At 54.9% G+C, this 15,929-nt stretch overlaps 1 protein-coding gene across 4 annotated transcripts in view; it reads right to left on the bottom strand.

Moving 5' to 3' along the window:
- The window catches only part of RASGEF1A (RasGEF domain family member 1A), a 71,068-nt gene that overhangs the window by 29,351 nt on the left and 25,788 nt on the right, over positions 1 to 15,929 (bottom strand). The window contains exon 1 of one of the 4 annotated variants that reach the window (XM_012477107.3): positions 5,629 to 5,749. The exons of 1 other annotated variant lie outside the window; for it this stretch is intronic. Coding sequence is in view for 1 of the 3 variants with exons in the window: in XM_012477104.2 (XP_012332527.1) it covers positions 4,482 to 4,499 (18 nt within the window). In the remaining 2 variants the exon portion in view is untranslated. Of the gene's footprint in view, positions 1 to 2,348; positions 2,449 to 4,481; positions 4,585 to 5,628; positions 5,750 to 15,929 lie in introns of those variants that run through there. 2 more of the 4 variants (XM_012477104.2, XM_012477106.3) reach the window with 2 other exon arrangements.

The raw sequence follows: 15,929 nt of genomic DNA, 5'->3' as shown, positions 1-15,929 counted from the left end.
TAAAATAGCATGATTTATAAATGTGACAAATATGTCTCCTAGTAGAAAAGTACGTATAAATTCTTACCTCTGAAAATAGATGAAAAATACTCTCAACAACGTAGCAACACATCAGTAAAATGAACTCAGCAGCATTTTTAAGCACAATAGAGCCTGACCCAGTGGGCTTTATTCCAGGAACAAGAGGATGATTTAGCTCAGAAGAGTTAATAAGTCAACACATTAATAGGTCCAAGGAGGAAAGGCATTTGATGATTTTGCTAGATACAGGAAAGCCTTTGATGAAACTGAATATCCATTTCTGGTGTTCACTCTTGGCAATTAATGTAGGATTCTAGCATACTGTTCATGATGACGAACACCTACTGGAAATATAGGCCCGATTTCAGACTTAGTGAAACATGAGAGGCCTCCTCATTAAAATGAAGATCAAGCCAAGGACAACTGCTGTTATTTAATGTTACTTTGCACCTTTTAGAAAACACAGTAAGATAAGAAAACTAAAGATGCTTTAGAAATCAAGTTGACTGTTCCTTATGTGCAAGAAATATGATTAATTTCTTGGGTTTTTCAGGAAGCCAAACTAAAAATCTGTTGAAAGTAATAAGAGTTCAATAATCAATTACCTAATTTCTTTTTTTTCTAACATAAATTTTTTAAAAAAATCAATAGCTTACCTATCTACCTCCCCTTCACACATAAATCTGTGTGAAGCTGGTATGGGGATGCCCACACCAGTGGCAGTCGGAGGAGGTGTGTCTGTGTGTTTCTGTGTCTGTGTGTGTGTGTTTCTCTGTGTTAGTGTGTGTGTCGGTGTGTGTCCCTGTGTATGTCTGTGTGTGTCTCTGCGTCTGTGTGAGTGTGTTTCTCTGTGTTAGTGAGTGTGTGTGTCTGTGTGTGTGTCTGTGTGGGGGTCTCTGTGTCTCTGTGTGTCTGTGTGTGTATTTCTCATTTTGTTTGTGTATGTCTGTGTGTCTGTATATGTCTGTGTATGCGTGTGTGCCTGCATGTGTCTCTGTACCTGTGTCTCTGTGCCTGTGTCTCTGCATGTGTCTGTGTATATACCTGCATGTCTCTCTTTATCTATGTGGGTGTCTCTCTGTGCCTGTGTGTGTGTCTGTGTGTCTGTGTGTGTGTCTGTGTGTGTGTGTATCTCTCTCTCTCCAGGGATCTCTCAGCTCTGTAAGCTCCACTACCATCACCCAGGAACACAATGTCCCCAGTAGGTCTGCTCTGCCAACCAGCTCAGCTACCTGGAAGCCACCTTTCCTGGTCACCCACCCAAAACACACACCACTGCCCCCTCAGGCTGGGCACTCTAGGAACATTCCAGTCCCTGTTCTAAAGACAGCTGTTGTATGTAGCCCCAGGGAGGCCCCCAGGGAAGTCATACTCAGGTTGGGGCCAGAGTTGAAGGCTCAGCCTCCTCACTCATGGGTTTGGGGAAGGGGAGGAGGGCAGAGCTCTGACACACACTTACCAGCCCAAAGCCCGGAAGAGGTGGCTGGTGCAGTCACAATGACATTTGGGAAATGTCAGGGGCTGGGTCCTGCCTGGAAGGTGAGTGTGGGCGGTGACAGGGTCGGGGGTGGGGTTATTCCCCAAGACTGAGACTGCAGAACACCAGCTTTGCCAACAAAACCCCACTGGGCCAGTGGTGCCAGGGGCCACAGGGCCAGGGCCCAGCTAGTGGCAGGGGCCAGAAGACAGAGGAGCTGGGGGGTCTTGGCTGCTGTCCTCCTCCAAGACCCATGCCATCCATAGGCTCCCACCTGACTGTCATCAGGTTCTCTCAGAAGCCCCCAGGCCTTGTGTCTCATCTGCCTCTGAACTCCCCTTGTCCTGAAACCCACAGGGACCCAGGCAGCCCAGAACCCACTCAGAGAAGGTCTACTGGCCCCAGAGCCAGCTCTGACCCTGGGCCTCCTGGCTGACTTCAGGCAAGCTACAGCCCCCTGGGCCTCAGTTTCCCCAGGTGTAAAACAAGAAGTAGAGAGTCTGTACAGGCCACTTCCTGACCTCATCTTTGTTCCTTCCTTCCTCCTTCCTTCCAGAACTTGTTCAGTCAAATCAGCATCCCTTGAGGCCCTCTGGCCTATCCCACACACTCAGAAAGGGGAGACAGACAAAACACCATGGCCTGGCATAATCTCCTCAAGATTGGGGGTCTATGTGAGGTGTTGGGGGTGCGCAGGGGTGGGGAACTAACTCTGTAGAGAGTAGTCAGGGAGGGCTTCATGGAGGAGGTGATTCTGAGATCAGCTTCCAAGGATAACCAGGGGTCTTCCAGTGAGTTAAGGGGGAAAAGGGAGGTTGACATGACAGGTTGGTTTATTCTGGTCACTCACCAGTAGTTCCCTGAGGATGCGGCCCAAGAGCCCAGAGGTGTAGGGGATGCAGGCAGCTCCCCCTGCACTAAGTCAGTCCTCACGAATCCCACCAAAGCCAGTTTGAGACTCTCTCCCCCAGGCAGCCCTTCCTGATTCCCTGGCCCCCCACAGACCGCACCATTGCGGCCCACGTGTCCATGAGTATGTGATCCAGTGCCCCCTGCATCCTGGCCAGACCTGGACCTGCAACACAAACAGAGGGCGGGCTAACATAAGAGGCCATGACTCTGCTCTCCTTCCCCTGTCCCATGCCCCGCTGAGGGCTAGAGTCCTCATCCCACCTCTCCTGGGGGAGCTCACAGAAGGTAGCTCAAGCTAGCAGGCCCAGCAAGATGGGCTTTGGGCCTCAGCAGGCTGAGGCCCAAGGCTGTGCTGTCCTGAGCCAGCAGGTGCAGGTGTGGGCAGTGTGACCAGGAGGCGGCGCAGCAAGGGGCCTGCAGGGCGAAGCAAGCCAGGCTCTGCATGAGCACATGCAGCCCAGACCTCTCCCCAAACCCTAGACTGCCCACGCCCCTGCCAGGCAACATCTCTCGGGTGAGGGGGTGTCGAACTGCCCCCGCTCCCACCTGCTGCACCTGTCATGTTGCCCACCTCTAAGGATAACACCCTCCTTCCCGAGCCAGCCTGACCCCTTCCCATCTCCATGACAACAGCCTTAAGAATACCCAGAGAATCAGTCCTTCCCTCCTCCTCCTCTGCCATCTCCCTGGGCTGAGCCTCTCATTTGTCCTCTGGACCACTGGGGTGGCCCCCTGCTGGCTTCACCCCTCTGGGCAGCAGCCAGCGGTGCCCTGGCAGCCCCAGGGGAAGCACACCCTGCTCTGCCACCTCCCACTGCAGCCCAGTCACCCCCACTGGGACACTTAAATACCGGTGCAGGGCCCTCCCTGCTCCCCTACCATGTGACCCGATAGGCCTGGATCCCTGAATGAGGATGGTCTGGAGCAAGGCCTGGCCAACCCACCACAACACCAGTGAATGGAAACTGGGCAGTGTTGTTGTGAGCCGAGGGACTTGGGGGCTGCTCCGACGCTGAAGAATGACCTAAACTACCCTCACCAATGCACACCTGACAGGCCCTGCTCCTCTGCTACATTGCTTTTTCTCTAGCCCTCAGCACCACCTGGCACTCGGCCTATTTTACCTACCGATTGTGCTTGTTTCTCTTCTGTGTGGGCTCTGTGAGGACAGGGGCTGTGGTGTTTGGTTCCCTGCTGAACCGCAGCACCTGCACACAGCAGGGGCCCAATAAATGCGTGTTGAGTAAATGAAGGAATGAAGGGACACGAGTTCCACATCTTTCATGCGGCCAGGGCTGGCCAGGGCTCAGCTCCACGCTGCGGGCGCTCAAAACCCGGGGTTGGGGGGTGCTGCCGCACCCGAATCACACCGCCCCGCGCCTTTGGGGGCGGGTCTCCATAAACAGCGCGGGAAATGCTAGTGTCCCAAGCTCAGGTCCTCTTCAGGGCCAGTGCTCCACCTGCTCCCCACAGCGCCCTCGCCCTTGAAGTACACACTCCTGAAATCCCCATGCTGGGCTCCACTCTCCCTAAACACATAGACGCGCGTAGGGCTCACAAGGCACAGGCATGGCAGTGCTCTCTCCCATGCGCCGTGAATAAACGCTCCCGCGTTTCCACAGCCCTCCCCCGCCAGCACCTCACACAGATCACGCACCGCGGACCACTCCTCACCCGGCACATTCTCCTGGGAGCAACAGGTGGTTCTGCGCCCCTCGTGTCGTCCGGGATCCTACAAGCCCGAAGGTGCCCGTCCCGGGCAGCCCCCTCCAGCGCCTGCTGCTGGGGCGCCCCTCCCAGGCTCGCAGGAGCCGCTGTGCCTTCTATGGTCCCCAGTGTCCGCGGGCCGCGCCGCGAGGGGCAGCGGAAGGTGCAGGGAGAGGTGCAGACTGGGCACCGCCCACTAGGCAGCAGGTGCTCCAGTGGAGACGCACAGAGGGAGGCGCGCGGGTCCCAAGGGCGGGGTCCCTCCAGCCGGGTCGGAATGATGGGGACCGTCGCATCCCTCCTGAGACCGGCGCCGCCAGAACCCCGCCCCACAGCCCCGCACCCGCGCCCGCCGCAGCCCTACCTGGGGCTCCAGGAACATCCTGGCCGCCTGCTCCCTTCGTCGTATTGCCCCGGCCGGCGTCTCGCGAGCGGCGGCTCCTCTGCCCCCGAGCCAAGCAAGCGCCCGCTCCCGCGTCGGCCCCGGCCGCTGGGCGCCTCCGCCAGAGGGGCAGGACCAGGGACGCTGGGGACCGGGGGCTGGGCGGAGGACAGTGGGGTCCAGGCGGGGCCGAGGCTAGTAGCGCGGCGTGGCGGAGGGGCGGGGACGGGGGGGCGGGCGGCCTGGAGCGCGGTCTGGGGGCGCTGCCTGCACCGGGGAGCGCGCCTGGCGCTAGGTGTGGGGGCGCCGTAGATGCCGGGGTGTGGAGCTGGGCGGGGCTCCGGGGGCGGCTGCGCCGGGGGTCGGTGCTGGCGCACGGAGACAGCGAGCGGGCGCGGCGCGGGTCGGGGCTCGGCGCGGGGTGGGGAAGCCTCTTACCCCGCCCCGGCCTGACCCGATGGTAGGCGTCCACTACGGAACTACAGCAGGTGCTCCGCCAGCGTTCGGCTTGAATGCCTCCCCTGACGGGGCACTCACTCCACACAGCTCTGGCCTGAGGCGGGCGTCGCACAGAACTCCCTGTCCTTCCATTTCCTTGGAAGGCGGGGGAAACGGCAGCTGCTTTTGTGGGAGGGCTGATCTCAGCCAAGGCGAGGGGTGGGCCGGGCACTTGGCACAATGAGGCTCCTTCTGACCTCAGAGCCCCAGCCTCAGAAGGAATCTGTCAGGTGACGGGGCTTCCCCTCAGAGCGTTCCTGCGGTGGACCCCAGTCACTTGGAGGATGTGAACAGGAAAGACGTGCAGAGCCGAAGAGCGCCCTCTCTGGGGGTCTGGATTTGAGCGCCCAGAGCCTGAGCTGGGTGAGAGGCCGGGTCTGGCTCTGGAGGAAATCGAGCTGGCCGGGGAGGCCGCTAGGGAGGAGCGGGGTATGCTCAGCTTGAACCTCACAGAGAGGCTCTGACAACCCCAGAGAGCTCGCAAGCCACCGGCTGCATGGACAACCGTGACCCTGACCACATCCGGCTGCCCCGGGACGCCCATACCCCCACCCCACCTCCACCCCCATGGCTCTTGTCCAGGCCTTGCCAGAGGCCCTCTACCTCCCAACTTGTTTGCCTGCTAGCTTACCAGTAGCAAGAGTAGCTACCAGGCTGGCTCGATTGGCAGTTGTCTCTGTCTTCAGAAAGTGGGGGCTGTGCTGGGTCCATTCACTGGCCTCCCTCAAGCCAGCTCGAGGGCCAGGAGACAGGAGTCCTTCTCCCCGAGCACTGCCTCCCACCTGCTCCTCTCTACCAGCAAGTGCTGGCCTGGCCTGGAACCACTTTCCACTGCTCAGAGCATGCACTATGCATTATTGCGTGGTACGCAGCACCCGTGGGTGGGCAGTGCGGGGAGCACCAGGCAACCAGGCAGAAACGGCACAGCGGCCCCCCAGCTTTCACAATGTCCTCCTCCCCTGCTGCTTCTGCATCTTGTTTCAGGCCAGCCAGAAGATGCAAAGCTCACGGTGGCCTTGGCAGGTGGTCTGGCGGCATCAGGATGGTCTGGGCCTGCAGGGCCACCAATCCCTTTAGGCGGTTCCATGGAGAGCATCAAGAGGGTGAAACCTGGTGTCTTGCCCCTGGTGAAGACTTCCAGGCACCTGCCCCCTGCCTTCCTCAGCCCTGTCCTGTGGCCTTCAGGGGAAGTCCATGTGAGCAATTGGCCCTGCTGCCTCCTGACCCCAGAACATCCCCTTTGCCTCCCTGAATGTGACACTTTAGAAGAGGTGGCAGATGGGTGGGCAGCCTCACTTGCCTTCTTATGCAGTCACAGGGCCAGTTCCTATCATGCTTATCCCAGATTGCACCATCGTCACCCAAGGACCTCAATAAGGCAGACACTTCCCCAGGAGGAATGGGGCCCTCTGCCCACTGTCTCTGGCTGACACAGACAGTGTGCTCTCTCCTTTGCCTGCCAGTGTGACCTGACCCACATCCTTCCTGGTGCCTGAGGACGAGAGGAGGCTGCTGTGCGGGGGCTGAGCCCTGCCAGGTGTACTGCCCACATGCCTGCAACTGGGGCTGAGGCTGTGTTATAGAGAGGGCCGGCAGGGCCTGAGGCAGAATCCCACTGCCACTTCGGAAAGCAGAGAATAAGTCAGGTGTAGTGGGGCCAGTGGCCCTCTGCTGGGCCTCTGGGGAGACCAGACACACAGTAAGAGGCACTTCCTCTGCATGCCTCCCCTAGGGGCCCAGCGCAAGGCCTGGAACAGCGCTGCCTCTGACCATGAGAGGCTGCACCAAGGATGGCGGAGCAGGCAAGCTGCCAAGGCCCTGGGATGAGGGACCCAGGACAGGAGGCTGGATTCCTGCTGATACGATTTGTGTCATGTCCTCACCCAAATCCCATGTTCAACTGTAATCCCCAGTGTTGGAGATGGGGCCTGGTGGGAGGTGATTGGATCATGGGGGCGGAGTTCTCATAAATGGGTTGGCATCATCCCCTTGGTGCTGTTCTCCTGAGAGTGAGTGAGTGAGTTCTGGAGAGATCGGACTGTTTGAAAGTGTGGGGCACCTCCCCCTTCTCTCTCTTGCTCCTATTCCTGCCATGTGAGATGCCTGCTCCCGCTGTCTTCCGCCTTGAGTGAAAGCTCCCTAAGCCTCCCCAGAAGCAGATGCTGCCATGCTTCCTGTACAGCCTGCAGAGCTGTGAGCCAATTAAACCTCTTTTCTTTTTCTTTTTCTTTTCTTTTTTTTTTTTTTTTGAGAAGCAGTCTTGCTCTGTCACCTAGGCTAGAGTGCAGTGGCATGATTTCGGCTCACTGCAACCTCTGCCCCCAGGTTCAAGTGATTCTCCTGCCTTAGCCTCCCAAAGTGCTGGGATTACAGGTGTAAGCCGCCGCACCTGGTCAATGTCTTTTCTTTATAAATTACCTGGTTTCAGACCTTTTTTTTTTTTTTTTGAGACAGAGTCTTGGTCTATCACCCAGGCTGGAGTACAGTGACACAATCTTAGCTCACTGCAACCTCCACCACCTGAGTTTAAGTGATTCTCCTGCCTCAGCCTCCCGAGTAGCTGGGATTATAGGCGCACACCACCATGCCTGGCTAATTTTTGTATTTTTAGTAGAGACGGGGTTTCACCATGTTGGCGAGGCTGGTCTCAAACTCCTGACCCCAAGTGATCTGCCCTCCTTGGCCTCCCAAAGTGCTGGGATGACAGGCATGAGCCACCACACCCGGCTGAGGCCTTTCTTTATAGCAGTGTGAGAACGGACTACTATACTTGCAAAGGCTCCCTCTCAGGCTCCACCCTTGCTGTCTTAGAACCTGAGTCAGAAGCTCCATGACTCCCACCTCAATCTCAATGAAGGCAGATTCCTAACAAATGACCCCATCAGAGACCTCAGTGCTCCCTGCTGGGCCTCGACAGGCCCTGTCCACCCTACCCCCGTGTGGAGTGTACTCTGCAATGTCTGTGCTCCCCCGCCCCAACAGGCCACCTTCTCACTAATAACTGCGATGCCGCCCTCTGCCCCAGCACCCTCCGGCCATGGAACATCTTCCTCAAGGTTACTGGGTCCAGCAGAGCCTTTCTAGCTCCTGGTTTGTTCATCTGTTCTCCTGAGAATGTGAGCTCCATGAGGGCAGGATCTTTGTTTTGTTCACTGCTACATCCCAGTGACTATAACATGCCTGTGCACACAGGCAGTCAGAACCTGTGTGTGTGTGTGTGTGTGTGTGTGTGTGTGTGTGTGCAGACAGATATAGAACATAGGTGTGGATAAGGATATGGATGTATACATCCACACAGGACTTATATTCAGAATATATAAAGAACTCACATAAATCAAAAAAGTCAGAAGACTCCATTTTTTACAAATGGGCAAAGAACTTGAGGACCTATTTCACCAAATGAAGGTTATCCAAGGGGCGAGAGGCATAAGAGAGCACCCAGCTCCATGACTCATCCGGCAAGGGCACTAAACTGCAGTGTGGCACCCTGCACACACAGCAGCACGGCTACAATCAAAAGGCCGAAAATGCCACGTGCTGGCAAGAAGGTGGCACAACCCAGACTCTCAGCTGCTGGTGGCGGCAGGATCAGCTGGTATGGCCAGGTGGGAAAACAGTCCAATCGTGCCTACAAACACCAAGCACACCAGACCCAGAAATTCCACCCTGGATGGAGGCCGGGCAGAAACACTTAGAGACTCACAGCAAAGGACACATGCAGGAGTGTCTGCAGCAGCTCTACTCACAAGGGCTTTGAACTGAAAACCACCCAGGCATCCCCCACGGGGGACTGGGTTTCTGCTGAGCTGTGGCATGTGTCACTCAATGGAATGCTCCACATCAAGGAGAACACATCCAGACAACCACAGGCAAGGGGAGGGAGCCAAGGACACCAGGAACAAGGAGCATCTAAGGTTGGCCCCACGTGGAGCCGGCTCGGGGTCGGTAAGGGCACCCTCACCCCCAGAGGCCTGGGATGCTGCCCTGGGGCAGAGGCTGGGGAAGCTGGATCTGGGTGTCCCTGCAGAGTCACCCCATGAAAAATTACCGAATGCACACTGTGGCTCTGGCTCAGGCATGTTTCGATGTGTGTTACACTTCAATTCACGTGAAGAAAACCAAAGGAGAGAAAAATAAGAGAGAACATCTGGGCTGGCACAGGCAGAAGCTGTTGGCACCTCAGGGCCCATCTAGGTGTGGCTACACCTGAGGGAAGAAGAGACGTAGAGGAAGGGGACTGAGCCTTCCTCCGCTCATCCCCCCAAGAACAAAGGCAGAGGCAGGGCAAACCCTGCTCCCACTTCTAAAAGGCACAGCCTAAGGGGTCAAGCAATGGTGAGTGAGAGGCGATCACTGGTTTTGGAGGATGGAAGGTGGCCTGAGGCAGGTGACAGACCTTGCAGAACAGAGAAGCAGGAGCCCAGTGCCCCACAGGGGCTGACCAGGACCACACCAGTGCCTACGGAGGCCCTGACGAGGCCCAGCCCACAGGGGCTTGGGTTCCAGGCAAGGGATCAAGGGACAGAGGGTTTGGCTCCCCACCCTGCCCTGCTGGTGCCACCTTATCACTGAGCCACACCGCACAGACCAAGAGCTTCAGGTCCAAACCCTGAGGGTGATGGCACATCCTATTTTCTCCAGGGCCTGAAGCAGGGCCCATGATGCCACACAAGGGTGCTGGCAAAACATGAAGCAAAATGAACCAAGCCCTGGGTAAGCTCCAGAGGCTCCTCAGACAGTCCCTGGATCCACAGGGGTTTGAGGGCTCGCACTGTCGCCAGGCTCAGGCCCGATGTCTGCCAGACTCAAGCCTCCCGCACACAGCCACGGTCTGTACAGAGGCCTCTCCAGGCTCTTCCAGGTCTGGTCAGCACCTGTGGGCAGAGGCCACTGATGGCCCCAGTCGAACTGACACCCAAGCACACCCACAAGCTCCAGGGAAGCTTGTCTGGCAGCTGACCCTGTCCCCTGGGTCCGTGGGGAACCCTTAAGCCTTCCAGAATTTCCCTCAGGCTGCACATTAGTGCTCCCTTTTGGAGAATAATGTTCTACGCACCAAATCACTAGTGGCTTTAGGCAAAGGCATGAAGGAAGGGGAGAAGAGGGTCAGCTGAGCCCCGTGATGCACAAGGTGGCATCTTCCAGGCACCGGCATATCTGGAGCCCACTGGCCACAGCGCTGGGCATGCCTCTCCCTAGTCGTCTGAGTCAGAGCCTCCACCCTCACGCATGGGCACCTTTGAGATGTGCATCAAGGTGCCATGGTGGATTTAGCCCTTCCACACCCTCTTCTGCCTCCAGGGGACCAAGAGTCTTTCCTGAGGTTCTTCCTGGAGTACTGTGTCCATGCGCCTCGGCCACCCCTCCACAGTCACACTCAGAGCATCCAGCCTTTCAGCAACACAGGAGTCCAGGAAAGGCAGGAATGCCAGGCTAGGAGGCTTCCTCCAGATGGGGCTTTCAAATTTGACCACACTGCCCGGGAACTTGCTAAAAAGGGAGCCCGTGAGCCCTCCACATGGAGTGCCACCCTGACACATGCACAGGGGACAGTGGGGAGGGCATCCAGGAATCAGGGGGACACAAGGCATGGGGTGGGGACACAGCATCATGCCCAGGGCAGTGGGACCCAACAAGGGAGTAGGCTGCAGCCACCCAGGCAGGATGGGTGAAGGCCAAGGAGGGCCCAGGAAGTGTCTTCCCCGAGATGAAGCAGGTCATGACCAACAGAGACCCCTCCCATCACAAGGCTCTGGATACCCACCCCATCACCTGAGCAGAGACCTGCACAAAGTCAGACACAGATAATATCCTTGACACCCCAATGAGAAAGACAGAAGAGGGACAGAACATGGAAATAGGACAGGCCCAGCCAGGAGCTAACTGCTTCATGGTGACGAAAAGCTTGCAAGTTAAAGCCCTGAGTCATCACTTTGCACCTGTGAAATCTGAATAATGTTAAAGGTAATACAGAGTGTGAGCTTAAGTGTCAAGGAAAATTCAGGGTCACTGGCAGGAAAAGGAGAGAAATGGACAGCAGGTGTCCCCAAGCACCTCCCCAGAGCAAAGCCCTGGCGGCAGGCATCATCTAGGGCACCGTGCATCCGTGTGTGCTTGTGTGACCTTGTGTGCATATGTGCACATGTGCTTGAGTGTACATGTGTGTCTGTGCAGGTGTGCATATGAACATGTGTGCCTTGTGCACGTGTTCACAGGCATGGATGTGTGTGTACATACATACTTGCATGTGTGCATTACTACGAGCATACATGCATGTGCGTGTGTGCATGTCTGCACCTGTGCCTATAAAACAGACAAGCATCCACAAACCAAAAGGCTAATCAGGGTGCCTCCCTCCATTGGCATTGTCTCACACGTCTCTCACACCCTCCGTCCTCCTATTCTCTCCCTTTAGCCTTGTCAAGTGCTTCCCAAGTTCTCCAATGACTATGAATGGTTTCATCATAGCGTAACACAGTCTATGCTCTTCTAAAACCAGGACATGAGGCATCCCTGTTCCCACCTCAGGGAACAGCACAGAGTTAAGACTGGAGCAGCAGTGGCCCACTCAGGGCTCATCCCTCCCTTGGTGCCCTTCACAGGCTCCTGGAGAAGGGAGACTCAGAGGAGACCCTGCCTGAGAGCTCACACCTGAGATCCCATGGTATATGTGGGACATGGCAGGGGAATGGCTTAGGACCATAGGGGCCAGCCTGGCCTTGTGGGAGGGTCTCAGGGCCAGCCTGGCCTTGTGGGAGGGTCTCAGGTCCAGCCTGACCTTATGGGAAGGTCTTGGGGTCAGCCTAACCTTGTGAGGGTCTTACGACCAGGCTGACTTTGTAGGGGGTCTTAGGACCAGCCTGGCCTTGTGGGGAGTCTCAGGACCAGTCTAACATTGCAGGGTGTCTCGGGACCAGCCTGGCCTTATAGAGGGTCTTGGGACCAGAGTAACCTTGCAGGGGGTCTTGTGACCAGCCTGGCCTTATTGGGGTGTCTCATAACCAAATTAGCCTTATAGGGGATCTCAGAGCCAGTGTGGCCTTGCGAGGTGGTCTCAGGGCCAGCCTAGTCTACAGGACTTGGAGCCACCAGGCAAGAAAAGAGGCTTCTGTCTCCCTGGGCCCTTGATTTCCACCCATCTTTGGCTGGCACCCTCACTTGTCCCCAGCCCCTCCGGCTCCTGGGGCTCCTCCCAGCTTCCCGACCCCAGAGGCTCCTAGTCTGTTCTCCTGCTCCACCCGCCCTCCAATGGAGCCCCCAGCCATCATGGGCCCAGGTCCCAGAGCTGATCCCTGACCTTACTGTTGTGCCTGTAACTCTACTCTCCCCCCCTCCCCTCCCCTCCCTGCCTCCATATCCCCTCAGCCTCTGCCCTCTCCAGACCACAAATACAGTCTTCCTGACCCCAGCCCCTCCTGAGCTGCCTCCCAATCTCTCTTTTCTTCTCACCTGAATTTCTAGAAAGAGCAGCTGCATCTGCCATTTCCCAGTCAATTCCACCTCCTCCCTCCAGTCCCTGCTGTGCTCATCAGAGGCGCCAGACTAATGCAGGCATGGGTTCCAACCAAGCCCAGGCCTAAACGCACTCATGTCAGGATGCCTGGCTGGCTCCGCTCTCCCCAAACTCAGCTGCTCCTCCTCAGGGACCCCATAACACCTAGCCCCATAGGAGTCCCATGGGCCCTCCCAACATGGCCCCAGAACCTAGACCACAGAGTTTCTCTGCCTGAATGTCCCAGGACCGCCATGGAATGCCTCCTCTTCCACAAGGAATAGAAGTCTGACCTGCAGAAACTCAGGCACAGGCACACGGAGACCCAGCCATTGCACTCGTGGGCAGGGATCTGGGCTCCGCACAGCCCCTGATCTGCCCATCAGGGGAATAGGCCTCAAAGGCCAAGGTGACTGGGCCTAACGCAAGTGTGCCTGACACCTGCCTTCAGGAGGGTTAGCCAGCGTAGATTGAGACCCACTTTCAGGAGGGTTAGCCATCACAGAGTGAGCTCCGCCATCAGGAGGGTTTAGCGATGGCAGATTGAGACCTGCCCTTAGACGGGCTAGCCATGACAGATTGAGGCCCACCTTAAGGGAGAGTTAGCCCTCACATATTGAACTCTGCCATCAGGAGGGTTAGCCACCACATTGTGCTGTCTTCAGGAGGGTTAGCCTCGCAGATAGAGACCTGCCTTCAAGGGTGTTGCCACTGCAGATTGTGTGGCTTCCTACCCTTGAGCTGTTCAGTGTACTTCACCAACCTGCAGTACTTTGGATAACTCTACGACCCTTTTTGACAGTTTACTCATATTTTAAGTTTGGTAGGGAAAGCCTGGATTCCTCCTCCAGCCTCCTCCTTCACTGTCCCAGCCCCATGTCCATATACAGTCCTGCAACTCTGCAAAGACACTAGGGTGCTGTGAGGCTTCCGTGGGTTCCCCCAGCCCCTCTTTTGGCAGGTCCCTGTAACATGCTGCAGGGCAGAGGAGAGGCTGTCTGTGATGAGCAGGGCCCCCGACTGCCATTCGGGCATCTAAGCAAGTGCAGATACTGGGGGACCCTGAAAGATATCAGAGTGAGGCTGGTCAGGCTGGTATGGCAGGCATGTGGGCAGCAATGCATCTCAGAGAGTCCTACCCCCTCCTCCCTGGGGAGGGCCCATCCCCGTAAGCCAGAGAGGATGACACTCTAGGCTTGTGGAAAGGGACCTGAGATCAAATGGAAATGAGGCAGCCCACGAATACACAAGTCTGCGAGTAGCTGAGATTACAGGCATGTGCCACCACATGCTTCCGTGCATGTGTCTATTCCTAGAGTAGACATAAATGTTCCAGAAGTTTCTTTCTTAGTCATTCCCAGAATCACAGGCTCTCGAAGAAGGGGTATTCTTCATTCTAATCAGTGGTGCTTGGAATGATGCTCCTGTAGTTTCTCCCCTTACCCTAGGCACCTGCAGCTCCCTGGCCAGAGCCTCTCAGTTCCTGGCAACTCCACATGTTCTGTAGCAGCTGCAGGGTATTCCACTGGGTAAGTGGGCTGTCACACATGTAAGAGATCCCCTAGCAAAAGACACCGAGGTGTTTCACAGTCTTTGCCAACCAAAAACACTCCTACAATGGGCACTATTGATGAAAAGTTTTTATTCAAATGTGTAACCATATATAAAAGGTAAACTCCTAACACTTGATGTGTTGGGTCAAAGGTTATGAGCATTGTAAGTTTAAAGAGACACCAGGGAAGTGCTTTCTATAGAGTATGGCCAGGTAGTGAATATGGTGGAGTAAGGACTTCCAAAAACCCTCTCTTCCATAAAAGCAACAAGAAAACCAGAAACAACAACAACAAAAAAAAATTGGTCAGAATCAACTTTTTTAGAACTTCCAAAATTAACCAAAAGCTTGCAGAAATCTTAGGAGCATTTGTTCAAAAAACACAACTGAATCTCAGTAAGAACTGCAAATTTAGTCGCACTTGAAATTGCCCTAGTCCTATCCCTGACTCTCTATCCCAAGTGCCTTAAAAAATAAAACTCCGAAGTTGGCTGATCACTACCACCTCAGGATTGTAGCTCTCAGTGAAAGTGCAGAGAACAAGAGGATGCCACACTTTCAGACGAATTTTTGTTGCTCATGGACCAGGAGATTCCCAGCGGAGGAGCCCCACGGGTCACCAGCGTGACTCTTGTGGCCGGTGCAGCAGTTTTGCCAGTGCCTCGGCACGGCAGTTCTTGGTGCAGAGTGAGCGGGACTGGGTCCTCTTTTGGCTGATGTTGTTTGGAGCTTTGGGAAGACACAGTCGCCTATTCAGCTGATTGAAGGACAGACTCAAGAAGGGAGCTAGACCAGAGATTCCTGGGCAGAAAAGCTCCATCAATCTTAACACCGCTGTTTTGGCCAGCGCAGTGGATTGCTCAGATTTCAGCGCTGGGAATCAACAAGTTGGACGTCCACTCAGAGACCTAATTTGAAAGTTGGTAATCACAAAGACGACAGGTGGATAAATTTACAATGATGGGAAGAAACCAGCATAAAAAGGCTAAGAATACACAAAATCAGAATGCCTCTCCCTCTACAGGGGATCACAGTTCCTCATCAGCAATGGAACAAGGCCTGATGGAGAACGAGTGCGTTCCATTAACAGAAGTAGGCTTCAGAAGGTGGATGATAAGAAACTTCTGTAAATCAAAAGAACTTGTTCTAACCCAATGCAAAGAAACTAAGAACTTTGAAAAAAGGTTTGACGAAATCCTAATGAGAATAGACAATTTAGAGAGGAACATAAGTGAATTAATGGAGCTGAAAAACACAACACGAGAACTTTGCGAAGTATGAACAAGTTTTAACAGTCGAATTGATCAAGCAGAAGAAAGGATATCAGATGTCGAAGACCAACTTAATGAAATAAAACGAGAAGTCAAGATTAGAGGAAAAAGGATAAAAAGGAATGAGCAAAGTCTCCAAGAAATATGGGACTATGTGAAAAGACCTAATCTACGTTTGACAGGTGTACCTGAACATGACGAAGAGAATGAATCCAAGTTGGAAAATACTCTTCAGGGTATTATTCAGGAAAACTTTCCCAACCTAGTAAGGCAGGACAATATTCAACTCCAGGTAATACAGAGAACACCACAAAGATATTCCTCAAGAAGACCAACCCCAAGGCACATAATCATCAGATTCATTAGGCTTGAAGTGAAGGAGAAAAATACTAAAAGCAGCCAGAGAGAAAGGTCAGGTTACCCATAAAGGGAAGCCTATCAGACTTACAGCAGATCTCTCAGCAGAAACCCTACAAGCCAGAAAAGAGTGGGGGCCAATATTCAACAACCTTAAAGAAAAGAACTTTCAACCCAGAATTTCATATCCAGCCAAACTAAGCTTTACAAGCGAAGGAAAAATAAAATCTTTTGTGAACAAGCAAGTACTTAGAGATTTC

This window comes from Aotus nancymaae, unplaced genomic scaffold, assembly GCF_030222135.1.
Source record: "Aotus nancymaae isolate 86718 unplaced genomic scaffold, 86718_ANA_hifiasm-v0.15.2.pri h1tg000099l, whole genome shotgun sequence".
NCBI classification, from domain to species: domain Eukaryota; kingdom Metazoa; phylum Chordata; class Mammalia; order Primates; family Aotidae; genus Aotus; species Aotus nancymaae.
The sequence above is the reverse complement of the archived record's forward strand: the minus strand, read 5'-3'. Positions and strand labels throughout refer to the sequence as shown.